This window comes from Anser cygnoides, chromosome 1 (genome assembly GCF_040182565.1).
Source record: "Anser cygnoides isolate HZ-2024a breed goose chromosome 1, Taihu_goose_T2T_genome, whole genome shotgun sequence".
NCBI classification, from domain to species: domain Eukaryota; kingdom Metazoa; phylum Chordata; class Aves; order Anseriformes; family Anatidae; genus Anser; species Anser cygnoides.
Window position 1 is genome coordinate 113,595,745 of NC_089873.1, and position 19,742 is coordinate 113,615,486.

A 19,742-nucleotide genomic window follows, 5' to 3' on the forward strand; every position below is an offset into this window, starting at 1 on the left:
AGCAGCGTTGCATTGCAAAATGTTTCTTCAGCTGTTGATATGCCATAGGAGGAATAGCTGACAACATAATCCTCCAACAGTACATTTAATAATAACAACAAAATTCTACATAGGTGGAACTTGTGTTTGTAATGAAGGTATAATTTCTCTATAAGTAAAGAAAGTTAATTACTGTGGATGAAGAGGATTTTATGTCAAGTAAAAATTCCATTTATATGTTACGTCTCTTAACCTTCTAACTTAATGCATCTACAGGTGGATGAAAGCCAGACTGGAGAACCAGGGTGGCTTGGTGGAGAATTGAAGGGAAAAACTGGATGGTTCCCCGCAAACTATGCAGAGAAAATACCTGAAAATGAAGTTCCAGCATCTGTAAAACCAGTAGTTGAGGCTGCTGCTGCACCTAAAGTTTCTGTGCATGAAACAACTACATCACTAGGAACTCCTGCGTCTACAGAGTGCACTACAACTGCCAATAACTGGGCAGACTTCAGTTCAACGTATGTTTGGGTAGTGATTATCACCTCAAATGTGCTTGAGTCTTTTTTAATCAATTGGATTGTGGTGGGCAGTTAGCACAGAGTACACAGATTGCAAGACAAAACAAAAAAATTGCTCCCATCATGTCTGTCTGAGCAGTAGAGAAGGATATATCACAAATGGGAGACATTTCTAAGTGAGGATGGTGACACCATGGGAGAAATCCCAAGAAGTTCACCTTTCTTATCTTTTACTGATTGACATCAACCCTCATTGAAGGTTTCCAACTTGGATTATGCAAAATAAGTTAATGACAGAGTTAAAATAAAAAGATGATTTATTAGTTCCTTATCACAACATTAATAAGGCTGATAGAAGTAGAACGTGTCCTTCCAAAGATGTCTTATTAACTTTATACAGTATTGATCAACTATTCAAAATTTTCATCAAGTAGGTTGCAGTAGTACTACTGGGTATTTAAACTTCTTCTGTTCTACTAAAAAAAGTACTTATCTCAGAGGTGAGGGAGGGATAGGACTAAATATTGAGGTTTCTGAAGATGTTTGGCATGTATGTGCTTTATTGTTTTTGAATAAACAGTGCTTCAGTTTCAATACCCAGAACATTTATACTAATATGACATGACATATTTATACTAATATGACATGTACTAATTGACATGATACGGGTTAGTGATGTTTGTGGCCTTTGGGCACTATTATATTCTCAGGGTGGGCAAAAATTGATTATTCCAACTAATAGCACAAGAAAGTTAAAGACTTAGATTTAAGCTGGGTGTTTTGTTCATGCTCCTAGAGGTCAGGGAATTTTGTTCATATAAGAGGGTATTTTGAGGTGGATCTTGAGATTTGGTAGACATTTTGAAGGACAAGAGATAGCATAAAAAGGATAAAAGGTAGCATAAAACTAAAAAGCTGAAAAAAGTCTATAGGAGATAATTTTAAGAAGAAAAAAAAAGGTAAGGATTTTAATAGTGAAAATAAGCAGCAGTAATATGATGCGTAAGTGACATGCAGGTATGAAGATTTCAAACCAGTTCTGTACTGAATTATGACTATTTTCTGTTAACTCTTTACACTGCACATAATATAGGCTGTACTACTTATTATTTTCATTGTATTGGAGCACACCTAAAAAATGTAATTAAATTAAGGAATAACTGGCTGTAAATGAGCAAGGACAAGCGACTGTTCTTAGAGACCGCCCTTTGGAGATATGTTTATTATAACCCTATGTTTGATTGCACTACTTCCTTCCACCTGAGAGTTAAGCTGCTGATAGCTCATGGAATATTTAACTACAAGAAAGAAACCTAGAATGTAGACTTTATTTCTGTACAATCTTCCCACATGAACATTGGTATTCACCTGAAAATAATAGGAATAATGTCATTTGCTTATTTTCAGATGGCCAACAAACACTAATGAGAAACCAGAGACAGATAACTGGGATGCCTGGGCAGCTCAGCCGTCTTTGACTGTTCCCAGTGCAGGGCAGTTGCGGCAGCGATCAGCTTTCACTCCTGCCACTGTTACAGGATCATCTCCCTCTCCTGTCTTGGGTCAGGTGAGTAGCTATGTTCGTTAAAACTGTTCTGACCCAGCATGAACTTCTGGAAAGCAAAGAGAGAACACTGGCAGTTAAAACAGTCCTCTGGTGGTGAGCTATATCGGTTTGGAGTGATAAAGAGTCAGTGGAAGTGGCACGATTTAACATGAAGAGGCTGCTATTCTGTGCTGGCTTTTTACAACTGTGTGGTCCAGTCTTAATGTTTTGGCAGGGTGCTATTTTTGGGTCACTTCCTTTGGCTTTCATTGAATCACATGAAACAACCTTTGTTCCAAAGTGGATTATGTGGGTAAGTGGTATAGCAATGGCAAAGCTTCACATCAGATGAGTTCAGTTCATCCGTTAAGGCACTACATTTTCCTCAACTGGACATTCTGTTCTTGTAAGCTAATGTGTTGTTCTGAAAAATGCTAAATACGTTAGTGTCTTAGATCAAAACAAAAAAGTTGGAATATACAATATATATACATAACTTGCAGCAAAGCATCATTTTCCATAAAGTTTACTTCAAACCCTGCCAAAATAGCTTCATCAAGGTTTAAGATGTATATCTTAATTGTGAAACTTGCAAAAAATTTTGCATTGCAGTGTTTACACATTAACAGATAGAAATGTAGGAGGATTTTGAACATTTCTTGTATTATTTTGTAATTTTAATTGACATATTTTGCTTTATACAGCTGAGGAGAAGTCTATGTATTTTGTTGCTATATAAGTAGCATAAGAATAAAATTCCTTAAGGAACTTTCTTTATGAAAGGTGGTGCATGACTGACTACTCTCTCTTTTTTCAAAACTGCATTAGGGCGAAAAAGTGGAGGGACTTCAAGCCCAGGCTTTGTATCCTTGGAGAGCGAAAAAAGACAACCACCTTAATTTCAACAAAAATGATGTCATCACAGTATTAGAGCAGCAAGATATGTGGTGGTTTGGAGAAGTTCAAGGACAAAAGGGGTGGTTTCCTAAGTCATATGTGAAGCTTATTTCAGGCCCCATTAGGAAGTCAACAAGGTATTGTATTTGCTTTTACCATACTTTGTGTCTATAATGCAATGGTTAAATAAATATGAAGAGTTGCACACTTGAGTTTTAAAGTTTGGAATCTACTCTGTAAAAATAATTTTATGCAACTCTTCTCTGTGGTGTTTTGACCTCCAACTGTAAAAGTTCATGTTAGGAATATGTAAGCTGACCTCAGTTCTCCTTGCACAAAAACTCTCCTTCCAACAAAGATCTAAAGCATAATAAATTCTTAATTTTATGTGATTTGCAACTAAAAAAATAATATTTTGGATGTTATGAATTACATCTATGTAAGTCTTAGCTTATCTTTCCCCAAAATAAAAAGATATACCTCAAAGCTTAATCACGTACCATTACTCTTGGAGGATGAAACAGTCAGAATCTGGTTCTGTGTAACATGAAGGCAACATTAACATTAGTTAAATAAATAAGAATGATTTTAGATTTTTTTCTCTCGGGGGAAAAGAGGAGATGTAGCAATTTGTGTATTTAATGCAATTACCTAATTTTAACCATGACTAGCCATTGTACGTAAAAGCTTTAATTTGTAAATTCACTATCTCTATTTAAGGGAATTGCTTATATTATATGCATATTCTAGTATATGCATATTCTAGTTTTAAAATACAGTAAGCATCTTCTGAAGAGGTTTAATTTCTTAAATAACCGTTATTCTCTTCTAAAGCATGGATTCTGGTTCTTCAGAAAGTCCTGCTAGTCTGAAAAGAGTAGCATCACCAGCAGCAAAAGCAACTATGTCAGGTGAAGGTAAGCATTCCAAACTGAATAGCACTAACAGTATTTACTACGTAATGAAATATAAGCAGTCTACATATTACCAGAAACAAGCCTACAATCAACAAAACAAGCTTGTTTTAAGATTAGGCCTGTTAAAATTGAAGTGCAAATCAGTTTGCTTCTAGAATGATTTAAAATGAGTATAGTAAGAATTTGTATATGTTTATGTAGAAAAAATAATTTCACATACTAGTAAAGTTTCTTCTACTGTTCCATACATAAATATTTTGGTAACCAATGGAAGTGTTTAGGATGTTTGTTTGCAGAGGTCCAAATAAACACATCCCTATATATGCTTCATGATGTCAGGAATTATTAATAGGTGCCTCAATTGCACTCAAAACTCATTTCCAGTGTTTCACTAAAACTGTAATTTCTTTAATTGAAAGTTGTGATCCTTATGGCCAAGGCTACCCCTCATTTTTAGGGATCGAGCATGGGGCACAGACAATTGTCAGGTTTCTGGAGGGTTTTTAAAAACTTGCATTCCTGGTTGCTACTGCTCTTCAACTGGAGGTTAATGCCTCCATATGAGCTGTGTTAACAGACTGTGGGCACTCTTAATCCACTTCAGTGCAGTGCCAGCTAGGTTAATTTAAATTACAGAGTAAATCAATTAATCTAAATATAGTTTACAAATGAACATTTTTATATAATCTCTACAGAACACCTGAAGCTTTTCAACTACAATTCTACATGCAATTTCAAGTGAAAGAATCTCTTTGGTTACTGACGTACTTAATTTGCCACTGGCATTGAGCACTAGAGAAATTAAAAGAAGAGAATGTTAAAGATCTATCCAAAATGGAAAATGAGATAATCAGTTATTTCAAAATATAACTAATCTGGCTTGCTATATATTTCAGGAAATGCAATTTAGAAATTCTATTTTTTTTTTTTAAACATGGAATATCTCAGGTTATATGTTAGTATTAAAAGGGAAGACAACTTTTATAAAAACATGTCCAAGAAGCTGTATTTTTAAGAAATAATCACACAGAATCACACAATGGTTGAGGTTGGAAGGGAATTTTGGAGACCATCTAGTCCAATCCCCTGCCAAGCAGGGTCACCTAGAGCAATAGAATAGAAGATGCTAAATCCATATTTCATTAGGTGTAGAGGATTTAACAGAATGTATATGTATTTAGCATACTTTATGAATTTTAATGTATGTGTCTACATGTGTACAAACAGATGTACGTGTTCTTCAACTGCAGTCATTAGACAAACCATATCTTATCTTTCATTAAGGATGGTAATTGTGGTTTGAATTCTTGCTGAACTTCAGTAATAAAGCTGAGGTCAGATTTAGTGTTCAAGCAAATAGAACAGTTGCCAGCTGTAATGGAATACTTGCATGTTTTTGTCAAGTGTTCATGAAAGTCTGCCTGAAGTATTGTGAACTGCTCTTACTTCCAGAGTCGGTCCTAGAAACAGATTATATAATAGTCAGCGATCTATTTTATGCCCCACATCAAGTGTGATAATGCTCAGTTAAAGAAGAATGTATCAAGCTGTATAAAAAATGTTACTGGATTGTCTGAAATTCTTCGTAGTTCTTTGTGTAGAGTTTTTTCATGTAGTTCTGTGATTCAATTATGCATTGCGTTTCTCAACGTCAGTCTACATTAGTGTTTTTGCACTTGAATACTAAGTAGTTGACTGTGTTTTAACAAAACAGAACACATTCGGGCTTTGTCTTGACATTTCCCAGCCATCTGTTGCATAAGATGCAAAGAGATGTGTGCCCTTCATGCAAAGCCTCAAGTAATGAAAGAATTCATTGTACATGAGAGCCAAACAGCATATGTAAGATGAAGACTGTATCTACAGATGTTTGGTTACTGAGATTTTTCTGTCCCCAAGACTGAAAATGCTAGTAATCATCACAAAACAGAAACCATTGAGAAATGTGTTCACAGTAGTTTCTGATATAAACTAATAATGTATGTAAATTTAAATTGTACTTGCAAATTACTTTATCAAAATGATTTCTTCCCTCAAGCTGCCTCCTGATAGCTTGTACTTAGTTTTGCTCTGTAAGATTTCATTTTATGTATTAAATATTGAGGAATTATCAATAAAGTATTTAATAAATTTATCTTCTATCTAGCCTTTGGATAGACAATATTATATTAGGTTTTGCAAATGATAATTGAGCAGTTATCAAGTGTTTTCCCGTGTTCTGTATTTATTTCCCTCTTGCAGAGTATGTTGCTATGTATACTTATGAGAGCTCTGAACAAGGAGACCTAACCTTTCAGCAAGGTGATATGATTCTTGTGACAAAGAAAGATGGTGACTGGTGGACAGGAACACTGGGTGATAAATCAGGAGTATTCCCATCTAATTATGTGAGACTCAAAGATTCTGAGGTAGAGTCATTGAATTGTTATAAAATTGAGTTGGGGGAGGTACATTTTATTTGGTGTTGCAGTGATAGTTGCAAGTCAGTGGTACATAAGGGAATGAAAAATATTTACTGAATGTGAAGTTGGAAAAAAGCAAAAATAATTACATTTCACAACATAAATTCTTAAGTAACATTGCAAACCATTTATGAAAATGACTCTTGCATTTGTTAGCAGTTAACTTGGCAGTTTTGTAGAGACAAGTCAAAATAGCTGTGATTACTTGGTTTTCCAGGTAAGTTTTTAATGACTGAGTTGTATCTTACTGCTATTTTCTTTAAAAAGATAGTAAGGGAAATATTTCAGTTTATTATCTTTTTTTTTTTTTTTCTCTGTATTTATTACAGTGTTCTTGCAGTCCAGGGGAACAAATTTAGCAACAAAACTTAACTAACTGCTAAATTTATGTGAAAGTTATTTATTGTATAGAGGTTCTGTCTCATCTGATTTTATCCCGGAATAATCTGATAGAGCATGTCTGTATTAAATTTTTTCTTTCTTTTTAGATATTCTTAAGAAAGATGCTTTCTCATTATATTCCTTATCTATTTGAAACCTACCAGTAGGAATCAGCTTAGTGTCAGTTGTATAGAGTACTAATCTCTTGACAGAAGGAGTTCTTGTTTGTGTCTCTAAGAGTAATAGGGTTTTTAAAGTTGTTAAATGCAAACAAGACTCCTAAGTTCTCTACTGGATTTTTAGAAATCTAGGTGGTAAGGCTTTTTCCATAAGTTTTGACCTCTGTGTTTATGTAGCAATGAAGGACTGTAATCTGCAATTGTGGAGACTGAGCAAAGTCATTCCTTAAACTTGCTTCTCTTTACAGAAAAGCAGAAGAATGAAACCTGCAGTGAAACAAGTAGCAGTAGAAAGCCTTTATGTAGTAAATTTCTAGATAATAGAGAAGTGTCAATAACATCTCTGAGATAGGATCAAAAAATTATCATTAATGATGTTTAGTATTACAGTCCTTGGGAGAAATAGTAGTGTGATACTGCTTTCAGAAGCATTTTAGAAAGTTTTCTTATCTATATTTTGCATCATGTAACTCTTTTCTTGAATCTCTAAACTATGGAGCAGCAGATGAAGTTGGATCAGGTCCCAGACTAGAATAGGAGTACTTAATAGTTGTGTTAGTCAAGTATTGTAGCACTATGGTGCCCATCATAGCAGACTAGCTTGTCTTTTTGTCAACTGGAGTAAATTTTTTACAGTAGCAAGTTGTGATGTTGCTTCAGTAGGCAGGGTAGAGGTAGTCCAGGCGTGCTTTTGGAGTGCAGGATGTGGATTATAGTTCAGCCCTGCCAGTAGTTCTTGACATACATCGAAAAGATGTTGGCTTGCCCCATGGTGGTAGAAGCAGGTGTACAGATAATTAATTCCCTAGCTGTGGAAGTTCATGTGGTCATGAAACTAAGCCCTAATTCTCTTTATATTACTTGGAAGTTTATATTGTAGTTGATGAGTGGGAACCTGCACTGTCAGCTTCCTAAAGCCCAGTGAGGCCTATTTCATAGGTGGATAGTAATAGTTACTAATTAGTTATTTAGCACTAACTAGCAGAAAAGTAACTGAAGTTAAGTTTAATTTGAAGGGCCTGTTTTTGTTTTCCCTTGAGATATTCTGAACACAGTTTAGTCACAAAACCTGCGAATTTATATTCAGATATGGTGAGTTGCCTTTTGTGTGCCCTGAAGGATTGGACATACCAGATGCTTGTCCTGTCTGGTGAGGGACAGGCAGACATATTGGCAAGTCTTTGTAGAGGACTCAGAAATAGACATTTAATACTGAAAACTAACTTTATTAGAGAGCTCAGTTTAATGTTTCTCTGGCCTCAGCTTGTCTGGGGCTCAAACAACTAAGTGCAGTTTATCAAAAAGCGCTCCAACTGCCCTTTTTGCTGATGAAAACCACATCTTCAGATAAAATCTTGATGAGAAAAGGAGGAAAGAGCACAGAGCTCATGGAGATCTTTGTATTCAGGACGCTTGTTTTCATGAAGTGATTCACATGCCCCACAGGAGATAGTTGTTGTTCCAAGTGGATAATTGCCATTACACATACAGGGTTTTGCTATTCAGCTTGTTCAGAGCGCCAGTTTTTAAAAAGGATTTCACAATAGTGGCTGTCTTAACTTTCAGATGTGCTGCTGTGCTTGGACAGCTGCTGGCTGATCGTGAAAAATCTTACTAAAAAAGTAAATTAATTTAATGTGTTCTGCACTGTTGACTCAGGCCTGAAGAAAAATTAAAGGCAGTGCTGATCTTTCAATAGCGCTACCCTTTTGCCTCAAGCTACTAAATTAAAGAAGTTCCTGTCCCTTACAGTTTCAACACATTAACAAAGTGAAAGTCCTTATGTTCTTCAAGTAAACAACTATCCTGGTTGATGGTCTGTTATCGGAGTTTTCAGTAAATTGAGGTAGATGTATACAGATCTGTAACAGGTTTTTATTTTACCCTGCGTTTCCTTGAGACTGGTAATAATTACCTCTGTGTTAGGGTACAGGGCTTATAGGGTAGAGTTGGAAGAACAAAAATTTAGACCCCTCAATGTGTGAGACTTTGTATAAATGTTCTGAAAACTCTTAGCAGTCTGAACATATTTACTCTGGATTTTAAGGGTCTCATTGTACAACACAATTGGCAATTCTACTGCTGTGTCTTACTAAATTAGCAAAGCAAGTTATTTTCTACTGTTTCAAGAGTCTTTATCCTTTGTCACAAAATATCCTCACAGGCAGTTAGCATATCAGGTGTACAAAAGGGAAATAGAATGAGGTATTTCCTCTCTATGATGTTTCTCTTAGCAAAAGGATACAAAATATTTCTCCAGCTCTTCAGGTAGCCAGCAGTTGAGTCCATCTTTAAGTGCCCTATTTATTAATTTAGATATTTTTGAAGCACTGAAGGAGTTTTCTATGTATTTCTTCTGCTTTTTACCAAGGGTTCAGAGAGTCTTCAAAGAGAAATCAGACTCAGTCTGGTCAATGTGATTTTGAAATTCCTCTCTCAAAATATCCCTGATATGTTCACCAGTAAACTGCAAGGATACAGTGTCACAGCCTGTTTTATCTGCCCATACCTGCCTCACCTGGCAAAGAGGATGTTGGTTGAGTGATGTTTGGAAGGAGTGTGTCCTTTTGGAGGTCCAAACACTTGTTCTTTCTTAATGGGTGGTGGTTCTTTGCCAAAAACACATACCAAAGTTGTATCAATTCCTGATGCTGTCACGTCAGTGTCAGTTGTCACCCTTGGTTCCAGAACTTTTAATCTTCCCAACTCGGGACTGTGGATGTGCTTACAGTCACTTTGCATGGAACCTCTTGTGCTCAGACCTAACCTTAGTCTTTGTATCTGATGTCTCTATGATGCTTTCCTATTTCATTTTGTTAGTTGATATAGGTCACAGTGGTCATAAAGAAAGGTAGAGGGCAGAAGAGAAAGAAGGGAACCTAGGGAAGAAAGGAAGATTTGCTGGCCTTCTAGAAAGTAATTATAATCAGTTACAATTACAAGAAAGTTGCACTGAGACTGCAGTATCCAAGTGTTATTTAATATAAAGTATCCACTTTCCACAATCTTTCCCAAAATTTAACTTGCAAAATGTCAAAGAAAGTGTGTATGGAAGATGCTTTTGTGCCAGATGTTAAATAAAAAACAAAATAAAACCTTCCCCATCCTGTTTCCCCACTCTCATCTTCCAGTAGCAGTTACAGGTTATAAGGCAAGCCATGCCAATTCTGCTGACTAATACAGCATTGTGAAGTGTTATAGTTCAGTCTGAATGGTCAGGCTTCTTCAGTGGCTTTGCTGGAAAATGACCAAAACGTTGATGTCATAAAGCAGCTACATAATCTTCAAGACAGGTATTTTCCTAATAAACTATTTTATAGAGGCATTCAAAACCAATACACATTTTAAAAATGGCCCTATATTGTCAGTTATTTAACTAGTTTTTCAGTTACTGTCTTTATTAGTTTCTGTGTCAGAATCCACATTTTTTTTTTAAATGTCAAATTAAGGAGAATATTGAGGATGAAACTGATCTTTTCCATAGAGGAACTGGGATTCTGAAACCCCTCAGGTCATTCATGTAGGCTCCAAATGTGTGGGGAGGATCCTGAGGAAGTTGTGGGGAGACTGAAGTGTTGTGAGCCTCCCTTGAAGGAAAAAGGATTTTACAGATATTCAATATTTCTGACCAAAGTACAGTTTATGCTTGATATGTTGCTGTTATCCATATCTGACCTTTTTATTGTAGAAGATAAGTCTAACAATGTTCTGGGAAGAAACTGAGGCGATTATTTAGGGGATCAGGGAATCTGTCCTATACGGGGTATTGACTAAAAAGCTTGGCAAGATAATTGAAGAAGGGTGTGTGCAAGGGGTAGAGTCCAGATTACACATGGTTTTGAATACTCTGATTGCATGTATAGCACTAGATCTGCAAGTGCATTTAAAAAAATAAAATAACTCCTTCCAAATAACTGGTGGCCTTAAGGGAAGATTTCTTTTTCAGCAAAAGAACTTTGAGTTTGTAAATTATGAAAGCTTTTCATGCTAAATTTTATATTTCAGTATAGCTGGTTCCTTATACATAACTGAACTAGTTCCACTGCTTGCTGGATTTCTCATGGGTGTTCACAGAGGCTTTTCTTACATTTCTCTTGGCCTGGATGATAGCGATGTTCATCCTTCATCTCACCCCATCTAGATTTAGAGGAAATAGCTACCTTTGTCAAAACAAATAGCACTTTGCTATTCAGTTTCCTATGCTCTCAGTTGTGCATGAAAAATGTGGTGGAGTTTTTATCCGTGTAACACATACCACCTATAAAGTTCAGATAACTCATCTTAGAGATGCAGTGAAGGATTTTTGCGCTGACTATGCTAATCTGCTGTGTAAGAAATTTTAGAAATTATGGACATTATTGAAATAATGATGTGGGTTAGCCTTTTAAGCATATTTGCAATCCCAACTGTTTGTAGAGTTGAAAACTACTATTACTGTTTTAATGCAATTTGGCAGAATTCACATTTTGTAGATATCCAGATTTACAATGAAAATGCTCTGTAATTTGGAATTACATTGGTATTTGCAGTCTACGAAAGGCAAGAGAGTTCAGCAAAGATGTCTTTACTTTATATAGTTACACACTTCCATGCACTACTTGTAATTTATTTCTATATATTAATTGCCGTCTCAAATATTAAGACTTCCTGCAAGAACAGAGACTTCCTTTGAGAGATGTTTATTCACATCCTTTATTGGTGTGTTAAAGAAAAATGTATTAAATCATTTCCGTATACTGACAAAATAATTATGAGTGCTAAACTTACATCTTACTTTCTATTTCAAGGCTTCTGGAGCAGCTGGAAAAACGGGAAGCTTAGGGAAGAAACCTGGTGAGTCATATATAGTGACAGCACCTTGTATCTGTTATTGAGTAGTATTTATTTCTAATCAGTGAGAAATTTCAGTGGAAACAATATAGAATTCCATAGAAATAATAAATTGGTTGCTCTTGTTCATTTGTAGATTATGAAATACGTTGTTATGCTTTAGTAATTTGCACTGATGAAAACTGTTGTCTATATTAAAAATGTGTAATCTGTCAATCACTTTATCAAAATAACATATAGCTAGAGAATAAAAATCTGCTTGCTCAAAAGCGAATGTAAGCTTCATGATAGATCATCAAACAGAACAGTGGAAGCCTACAAAAAGCCCAATTTTACCACTGTCTCTGATTGGAAGTACACATTCCACACTGTGGTTTTCCAGCATTTTGCCTAGAACAATACACAATATGGCATACATTGACTCTGAGCTCTTGTGCCTGCCTCCCATTTTCAAGAGCACATACCTTGTTTAGGAACAGTTTGAGAACAATCCTGCCTCTTTCTCAGGAAGGTGATTCAAGGATGTTTTTGCTATAAATGAGCTTCAACAGCTCAGCCAACAGAAGTGAAATGCTCATGAATGAGGTGAAATATTCCAGTTTATTCTAGAAGCAGCAGGATGAGTGTGTGGATATTGGTAATAGTGTATGCTGAAGGGCAAGGGAAAATAAAATGGTATCTTTTGGAATTTAAGCAGCTATATGAGGACAATTATATCTGTGAGAAGACATTTATTTCTTTTTTCTAAATGAATGTGTTTTGGTAGAGACACGTTCTCCTGACTTGAACTGTAACTGAATTTGATCTCTTCTTATTAATTCAGTATTTAAATATATCAAAATTAAGAAGTCCTTCCTGGAATTAAAACTATTTCTTTCATTTTTAAAAACAAACAAACAAACAAAACTTTTTGCTGAGTGTTTTCTCCAACTTTCTGCTTCTCTGTGACATGCAAGAGCTGAATGCTAAACTTGTAATTCAGATTGTAGCTTGTTTAACACGCAGTCCACAGTAAAAATTCTTTATGTTGCCTATTGGTGAAAGGGGTGTCTGATACCTGGAGCCTTGTAGATCATAATTTTGTAGATAAAAATGAGAAAGTTCTTGTTCTGAGATGCAGGTTATAAGATTTTTGCTCCCTCAATAGAGTTGCATAGTACGATATGCTGAATATTATAATTGTCATGGTAGTAAGATAGGCTTTTCATAATTAAAAAAATGATTTTTGTAAACTCCCACATTTAGTGTCTTTGCTTGTGTTCATTTTGCTTTCTGAATGGCTCTGAGGTGGAGGAGTTGATGTGATTCTGTGAAAAATCTATAATTGCAGGAAGCTTGCAGACTTTTTAGCAGAGTAGCCGTGTTTCCTGCCAAATAGTTCACTTTGCCTACATCCTGAACAGCTTGTGCTGCTGCTGGCTTTCCTATGTGTAAACCTTTCTGTTCTCCTACTATCACCTACTGTATTTTACTTAGCAATTCTTTCTTCCGTCTTGTGCTTTCACACTTGAAATGCTACTTTTTAACTTCCAGATCCACGTGTAAAAATGTAACTTTCAGCTACTAGCATTTTCATCACCTGCTTTTTTCCATCCTTTCCTGCGTGCTCACATTGGTGTGCCTCTCTTCAAGGCCAGGCTGGATGGGGCTTTGGGCAACCTGGTCTGGAAGGTGGTGTCCCTGCCCATGGCAGGGGGGTTGGAACCAGGTGGTCTTTAAGGTCCCTTCCAACCCAAACCATTCTGTGGTTCTATGAGGGAAGTTTTGCTATGGGTAGTTCTGTATGTGTCTTTGTTTCCAGCAACTACAGACTGCTTGTCACCACTCTAATTCTTCATCCTCTGTATGTTGTTCATTTGCACCTTCAGTACTTCTCTTCATTTTTCATTTTCTTACTCATACTTTTCTTCTAGATTTCAAGTACAGTATCTGATTGTTTTCCTGTGTCCTCAACACACTTTGTCGTTTCTCTCCTGCAAGAAAACCTCTCTCTGTTTCAAAGGAGATACCTTTGGGTTACCTCTCCTTAAAAAACTTCATTTTCAATAATTGCTCCCTTTCTTTCCATCAGCAGCAGATGCCCCCCTCTTTTACCAGCCTGTGGGTGGTATGTTGTTACTGAGTGCCTTTGCTGTTTCCCATGGCCAGTGGAGGTTTGGTGCTTGTTGACAGAGACGGCTGTGTAGGATGGTGCCCAGCACTATTCAACTTTCATAGTATGGGTGACCTTGTGAAAGCTGGGAACCGCTTCTGTATACTCACTCCCTTCTCTGTACTCCTACTTAAATGTAGTAGACTATTGGATTTAGTTTACCAAAAGAAAAAAAAAAAATCTACCATATTGTGTTTAGCAAAAGTTCCCGATAATCAGAGTATTAAACATATTCTCCATCACCTTAACCATGTTTTGATGACATGATAAACTTGGCTTTAAAAGCTATCAGTAGGACATTAAAAAAGCCCACAGCTGTTTATAAGCTTCTGTCAGTTCAAATCTGTTCAAAAATGGGTTACTCTGCCAGGCTTTGTGGTGATTAAATTATCACCTATCTTTCCACAACTACTGTAAAAAGGAGTAAATTGCTTTATCTACTTTGGTTAATTTAAGAGAGGGAATTGTGAGCTTGCCATTACTCTGTGTCAGATTTGTGCTGCTAGGTGACTGAATAAGGCATCAGTTTTATATTAATGTCCATGAAACAAAGATTTCAAAATAAATCCAGTTTGTTACATTTCAAAAACATTCCTTTTTTTTTTTTGTCTAGTCTGGTAGTGAGAAATTTTTTGCAGGTTTCATTAGTTTGCACCTTTGTTGTTACAACTTCTTCATTATATTATTATCAACATCCATCTCCTTCCTCGTTTTGGCAAGCATAGTCCAAATGGATGATAGAAAAAATTATTGGAAATTGGTGTTTATTGGAAAACAGTGTTGTGATACTGATTTTAAGTGCTAGCCAAATGATTTTAATGGTGGCCATTATTGTTATTCTCTATTTCACATATTTTTTGTATTGTACCCATAGAGCTGCTGCACCTCTGTTTTATTCCTGTCGTACTGTGAACTTTTTAAGAAGAAACATCTGATCTGTTTTGTAATTACAGCTGTTTTTAAGAAACTACATAAATACATTATCGTTTTATAGAAGGAATTACAAAATGGAAATACTGTTCCAGTGATAATAGTGGAGTTAATGTCATATAGAATATGTTCTTTTTATTTTTCCAGATTAACTTTTTTTTTTCCTGCTTTAACATAACTTTTTTTTTTTCTGCTTTAACAGAAATTGCCCAAGTTATTGCCTCTTACACAGCAACGGGTCCAGAACAGCTTACTCTTGCTCCTGGTCAGTTGATTCTTATCAGAAAGAAGAATCCAGGTGGCTGGTGGGAAGGAGAGCTCCAAGTTAGTTACTGTTGTTGTTTGTTTTTTGATTCTTTTTTTTTTTTTAATAAAATTCCATGTAAAATAACCTGTAATATTTTTTTAAAGTTCAAAATGGTGATTGCATTGGAGCTAAATAATTTTGAAAATGTTTTGTAACTAAGCTATTACAAGTAAAATGCCTTTACATTCCAATTCCTTGAAATTGAAATAATGTTGAGAACGGCAGGAAGAAAACGTATTGTCTCACTGTAAGGCAAGACCAATGTAAGACCAATTGAAAAGTATTTTACAGCAATGTTTGCTGTGAGATGGCCACCACTTTTTCAAATTGCTTAATGAATGTGACAGTATAGATTACCATTATAATAGGTCCACCTCAGCAATGACTTAAGTTTAATGTAGAAGAGCAAAAATAATGGTGTCTGTTGCAAGCATCAGCAAGGAGAGAGTGTTAGTATTGTATTAGAAGATAACAGATAATAAAATAATGCAAACAAATCTGAAACTTTGATTCTCAATTACTTTCAGTGAAAAAGCTTTTTTTTTTCAACTGTCCTCTATACCACCGAATGAGGGTTTTTTTTTTTTTTTTCTTTTTAGTAGGGAGCAACATATGAAAGAATGAATGTAATAGATTTGTTTGTAATGTAGGTGTTCAAACTAATTCAAATTTGGATATTTTTTCCACCTTTTTTGCTTTTCCTGGTGATATTTTTTCTACCTCTTTCGTGGATAAATCATCATCCGAGATTTGGTTTTCATTCTCACTAACCTTTATGCTGTTGTTAACTTCTAACTTTGAGTGTCAAATTAAAATTGTGCAAAAAAGTCACAAAATAAGCTTCACTTGGCAAGAGCTGGCACAATTACCAGTTAACAGCTAATGAGCAGAATGAAGTTTTTTTTAGGTTTAATTTTTTATTCTGTACTTATCTATAATGTTGGATACCTTACCATCTTACGTTTAGTTTTCCAAGTGTTTTTTTTCATTAGAAATCCCCTCCCTATTCTTTTCAGTCTCCTGTTCCAAGGCTGTAATACTAGTCTTTGCTCCTTTGTTGTGTGAGCACAAGGGCTAACGGAGCAATATTGGTGAAATAGATTGAGGAACTGATTAAAGATAGAAGCAACAACAACAAAGCAGTTTTAATATGATGACTAGATTTGGAGAAGGACATTAATATTAATTTTTTTATGCATTTAATTTTGAAGTGGCAGATTTTTTTAGAAGTATATATACTCTTAAGTTTCAGCCTAAAGTAAATTTTGATCATACTTGTCTGAGAGGTCATAGTAAAGGTGAAATAAAGTAAGGCAAATGTGTTAAGCATTACATTGCTGGGTGCAGTCTTCCAGAATACCTTAAAATGAATGATCTAGAAACACTTTAGATCAAATGTTTTCATTTTCAGTAAAGAAAAAAAGGGGGAAGGAAGTAGCTAAATAATACTTACATGTGTTAGATGATTTTTTGCATTATAATATCTATTTTGTTTTTAAAGGCGATATTCTACATGCTCAAAATTCTAAGTTTATTCTAACTACAAAAAAGGATAAGTAGCTAAAGTAATTATTAACATAGTTTTAGTAGATTTAGAAGCAGAGATTTGATTCAAAGTTTTAGAATAACGTTTCTTACCTGAGAAAAATAAAGGATTTTTCTTCCGATTTTATTTGCAGTGAACAATGCAGTTGATGAAATAACAGGATGTAGTTTCTGTCAAATTTCTATTATGCTTTGGTAACACAAGTTTTGTCACACTGGATCAGGCCTGCATTTGTCTGTCCCAGTATCCTCTTTCTGACGGTGACTAATTGCAGCTGTGTTACAAACCTTAGAGCCCTGTTTTAGGTCAGGTGTGTGGTAGTCTGTTTCTCTCTCGGCACACACAGACCACACGCACACTAATACGTGTGTGCACCACATTTTTGTAGTGATGTTATCTGATTAGAGAGCATGAGAACATCTGGTATACTTTCCAGAACCTTAACATCTGTTAATTAGGATCATTTGGATAGTATCTACCCGTATATATCTGTATTTGCCATAGCTTACTTTTTGTTTGATTGGAATCCGGCTTGGGGATTTTGTATTTGAATCTGAACTTGACCCATTTTTTCAGACCATAATGTTTTACTGTAGTTCTAACTCTTGGTTAATGTGAAAAATGTTTGTACTTCTGCTTCTGTTGTTCGGTCAGGAGAGACTACTACAAAGTAGAAACTGTTTCTTAAAAGAAAAGAAGTAATCGAGAATCTTAATCTCTACTTAAACTACTACAATCTAGGTATCAATTTAAATGCAGTACTTTCCATCATAAAAAGCATTTTAGTGTTGATATGCATTATTGCCATTGCTAGCCTAACATTCTAGAGTTATGGTTTAAAAAAAATCGAGAAATCTTTTAGAAGGAGCAGGAGTGTAGTTTTAATTATAAAGCACACAAATTAGGAAAACTGTTCAGGTGAAAAATTACTCAAATTAGTAGTAAAAATTGTCTAGATGTTATAAAAGCTTACTTCATGTAATGGGAAGTATCATAACATATAAATATTGCCATGAAAATAGCTGACTGTTTCCTTATTAAATTATTTTTTCTTTCTCTAAATTGTCAGTGTGGCTGCAAGTAGTTAAGATATTGGCTGAACTGCCTTGACTAAGGATCTACTGATGTGCTTATTCCTCTTAAAAGATTTTTATTTTTTTTTTTACTAGGCACGAGGGAAAAAGCGGCAGATAGGATGGTTCCCTGCTAATTATGTAAAACTTTTGAGCCCTGGTACCAGTAAAACTACACCAACTGAGCTACCTAAATCAACAGCATTACCTTCAGGTAAGCAATGCGTTTGCATTAGTGAAGTTTCTTTTGTAATGCATGTCATTTACAGTAAGACTTCTAAAAATAATTACAGACATTAAATATATGTCATAGTAGCCACTTTGGTAAAACTCTTCATTATTTATTTTTCTTTTAAATAAGAAAAGCATACAGTTGGTCTGTATATTTATTGTGGTGGTCCCTCAGGTGTAATCTTTTTGTGTGACATTACACCTTAAAGAGTAAAATATTCAAATTATCAGTCCTATTTGTTTGCTCTAATTGTAGTGAGGGAGCTTTTAAGGGTTCAGGATGGTCCATGGGCTTAGCAGCTGATGTATTTCTCATTCAGAACTTTCTAGTTTTCCTAAGCTGAAGTGTGAGAAAACTGCAAAGAGATGTAGCTTTTTGTCCTAGACAGCAACTTATTTTAAGGCTTATGAGTGGATACAGAATTGATAGATGTTTGTACTTTTAAAATCTATTTATTACATTTTCACCACGGGCAATATTAGTCTGGTGAATTCTACTGCAAGGTATAAAGCCAGGCAGAAGACTGAGAACAAAAAGTTAATTCCTTGTGATTGCTACAGCCTTTAACTATTTTAGGTTTGTTAGTTGGTGTGGTACCAGGTGGAGGAGATTTTTGTTGAATCAAAAATATGTAGAATAGATTTATTTTCTTCCATAAGCCACCCAGAAGACTTGCGGTGGTTGTCTATGAGTTTTTGTCCTGTAGTTAGAGTGGTAACTCAGCACTCAGACACAATACCTCAAAGTGAAGGGAATTTTTTTGTTGTTTTTGTTATTTGAATTTTGACGGTCTGGGACTTTTTTACACATGCTAATAAAACTTTTGCTGAATAAACTTTCTAGCACTTTTCTCATTGCCTACAGAACATCATGCTTAATGGCATTCATTCTTATCAAATATAACTTGGTTGGAAACCTGTTATTTTGGAAAGTGAGAGGAAGAAATAGAACAATCTTGTCTTTCTATTATGATAGGTAGTCTAACTTTCTGTGTGGTTAATGTACGTGGTTAAGAGGTTAACATTTGAGAATCATCTTCATGGAGGAAGTATGTTAGTGAGGAATCTTATTGTAGTACTGGACATGGAAAACCTGAAGAAAGCCATTCACAAGGGTAGACTAATGCCCAAGGTGGTGTCCTGTGTAGTGTCTAAGTGTGCCATGACCATCTACATTTTGAAGGTAGAGGTTCCATCAGAAACTACCAATATTAAAGCCTCCCCTTTGACATTTTGTTTGTTTTGATGTATGTGCTCTCCATGTATCATACTGTGACGCAAACCGCATGGTTTTAAACAATCTTTTTTTTTGAATTCTGTTGCATGGCCTCTTTTATTTTATAGTTTGGATGTTTTCTTAATTTCCAACTGCTTTGTACCTTTTCTTTTCTAAAGTTGCATAATGAACATGTCCTTCCCTGTTCTGAGAAATGAAAAGGGCTGTTACTGCTACCTGGAGAAAACCATGCACAAGGAAGTTCACAGTACAGGAATAGTGGGGAAATGGGTTTCACCCATTCTGCTTGTTTAAAGAAAAGCAATGTTATAGCTTGTACTTACCATGAGTGTACCTTGAGAACCTGGATTCCCTCTGCTGTTGACTAGTATTAATCAATAGACGGTATTTCTAAAACAGAAATAAATGGCTAAAAAGCACTGGAGCTCAGAGAAGATAGGCTTTAGCCTGCTTCTGTAGTTGGCAATGGCTTTTGGAGCTGTTGCTGTTAGGTGTTTAAACCAAGCGAAGAACTTTCTTGCTGGGACTACTCAAAGAGCTTTCAATATAAGATG

The 19,742-nt window shown here is 35.4% G+C and overlaps 1 protein-coding gene across 8 annotated transcripts in view; it reads left to right on the forward strand.

Moving 5' to 3' along the window:
* Nucleotides 1-19,742, forward strand: part of ITSN1 (intersectin 1) — a 126,436-nt gene that overhangs the window by 82,272 nt on the left and 24,422 nt on the right. For all 8 annotated transcript variants that reach the window (XR_010825302.1, XM_066978287.1, XM_066978265.1 and 5 more), the window contains 8 exons: nt 256-500; nt 1,908-2,067; nt 2,875-3,080; nt 3,778-3,860; nt 6,102-6,268; nt 11,670-11,715; nt 14,997-15,118; nt 17,817-17,934. Coding sequence is in view for 7 of the 8 variants with exons in the window: in XM_066978287.1 (XP_066834388.1) it covers nt 256-500; nt 1,908-2,067; nt 2,875-3,080; nt 3,778-3,860; nt 6,102-6,268; nt 11,670-11,715; nt 14,997-15,118; nt 17,817-17,934 (1,147 nt within the window). In the remaining variant the exon portion in view is untranslated. The remainder of the gene's footprint in view (nt 1-255; nt 501-1,907; nt 2,068-2,874; nt 3,081-3,777; nt 3,861-6,101; nt 6,269-11,669; nt 11,716-14,996; nt 15,119-17,816; nt 17,935-19,742) is intronic.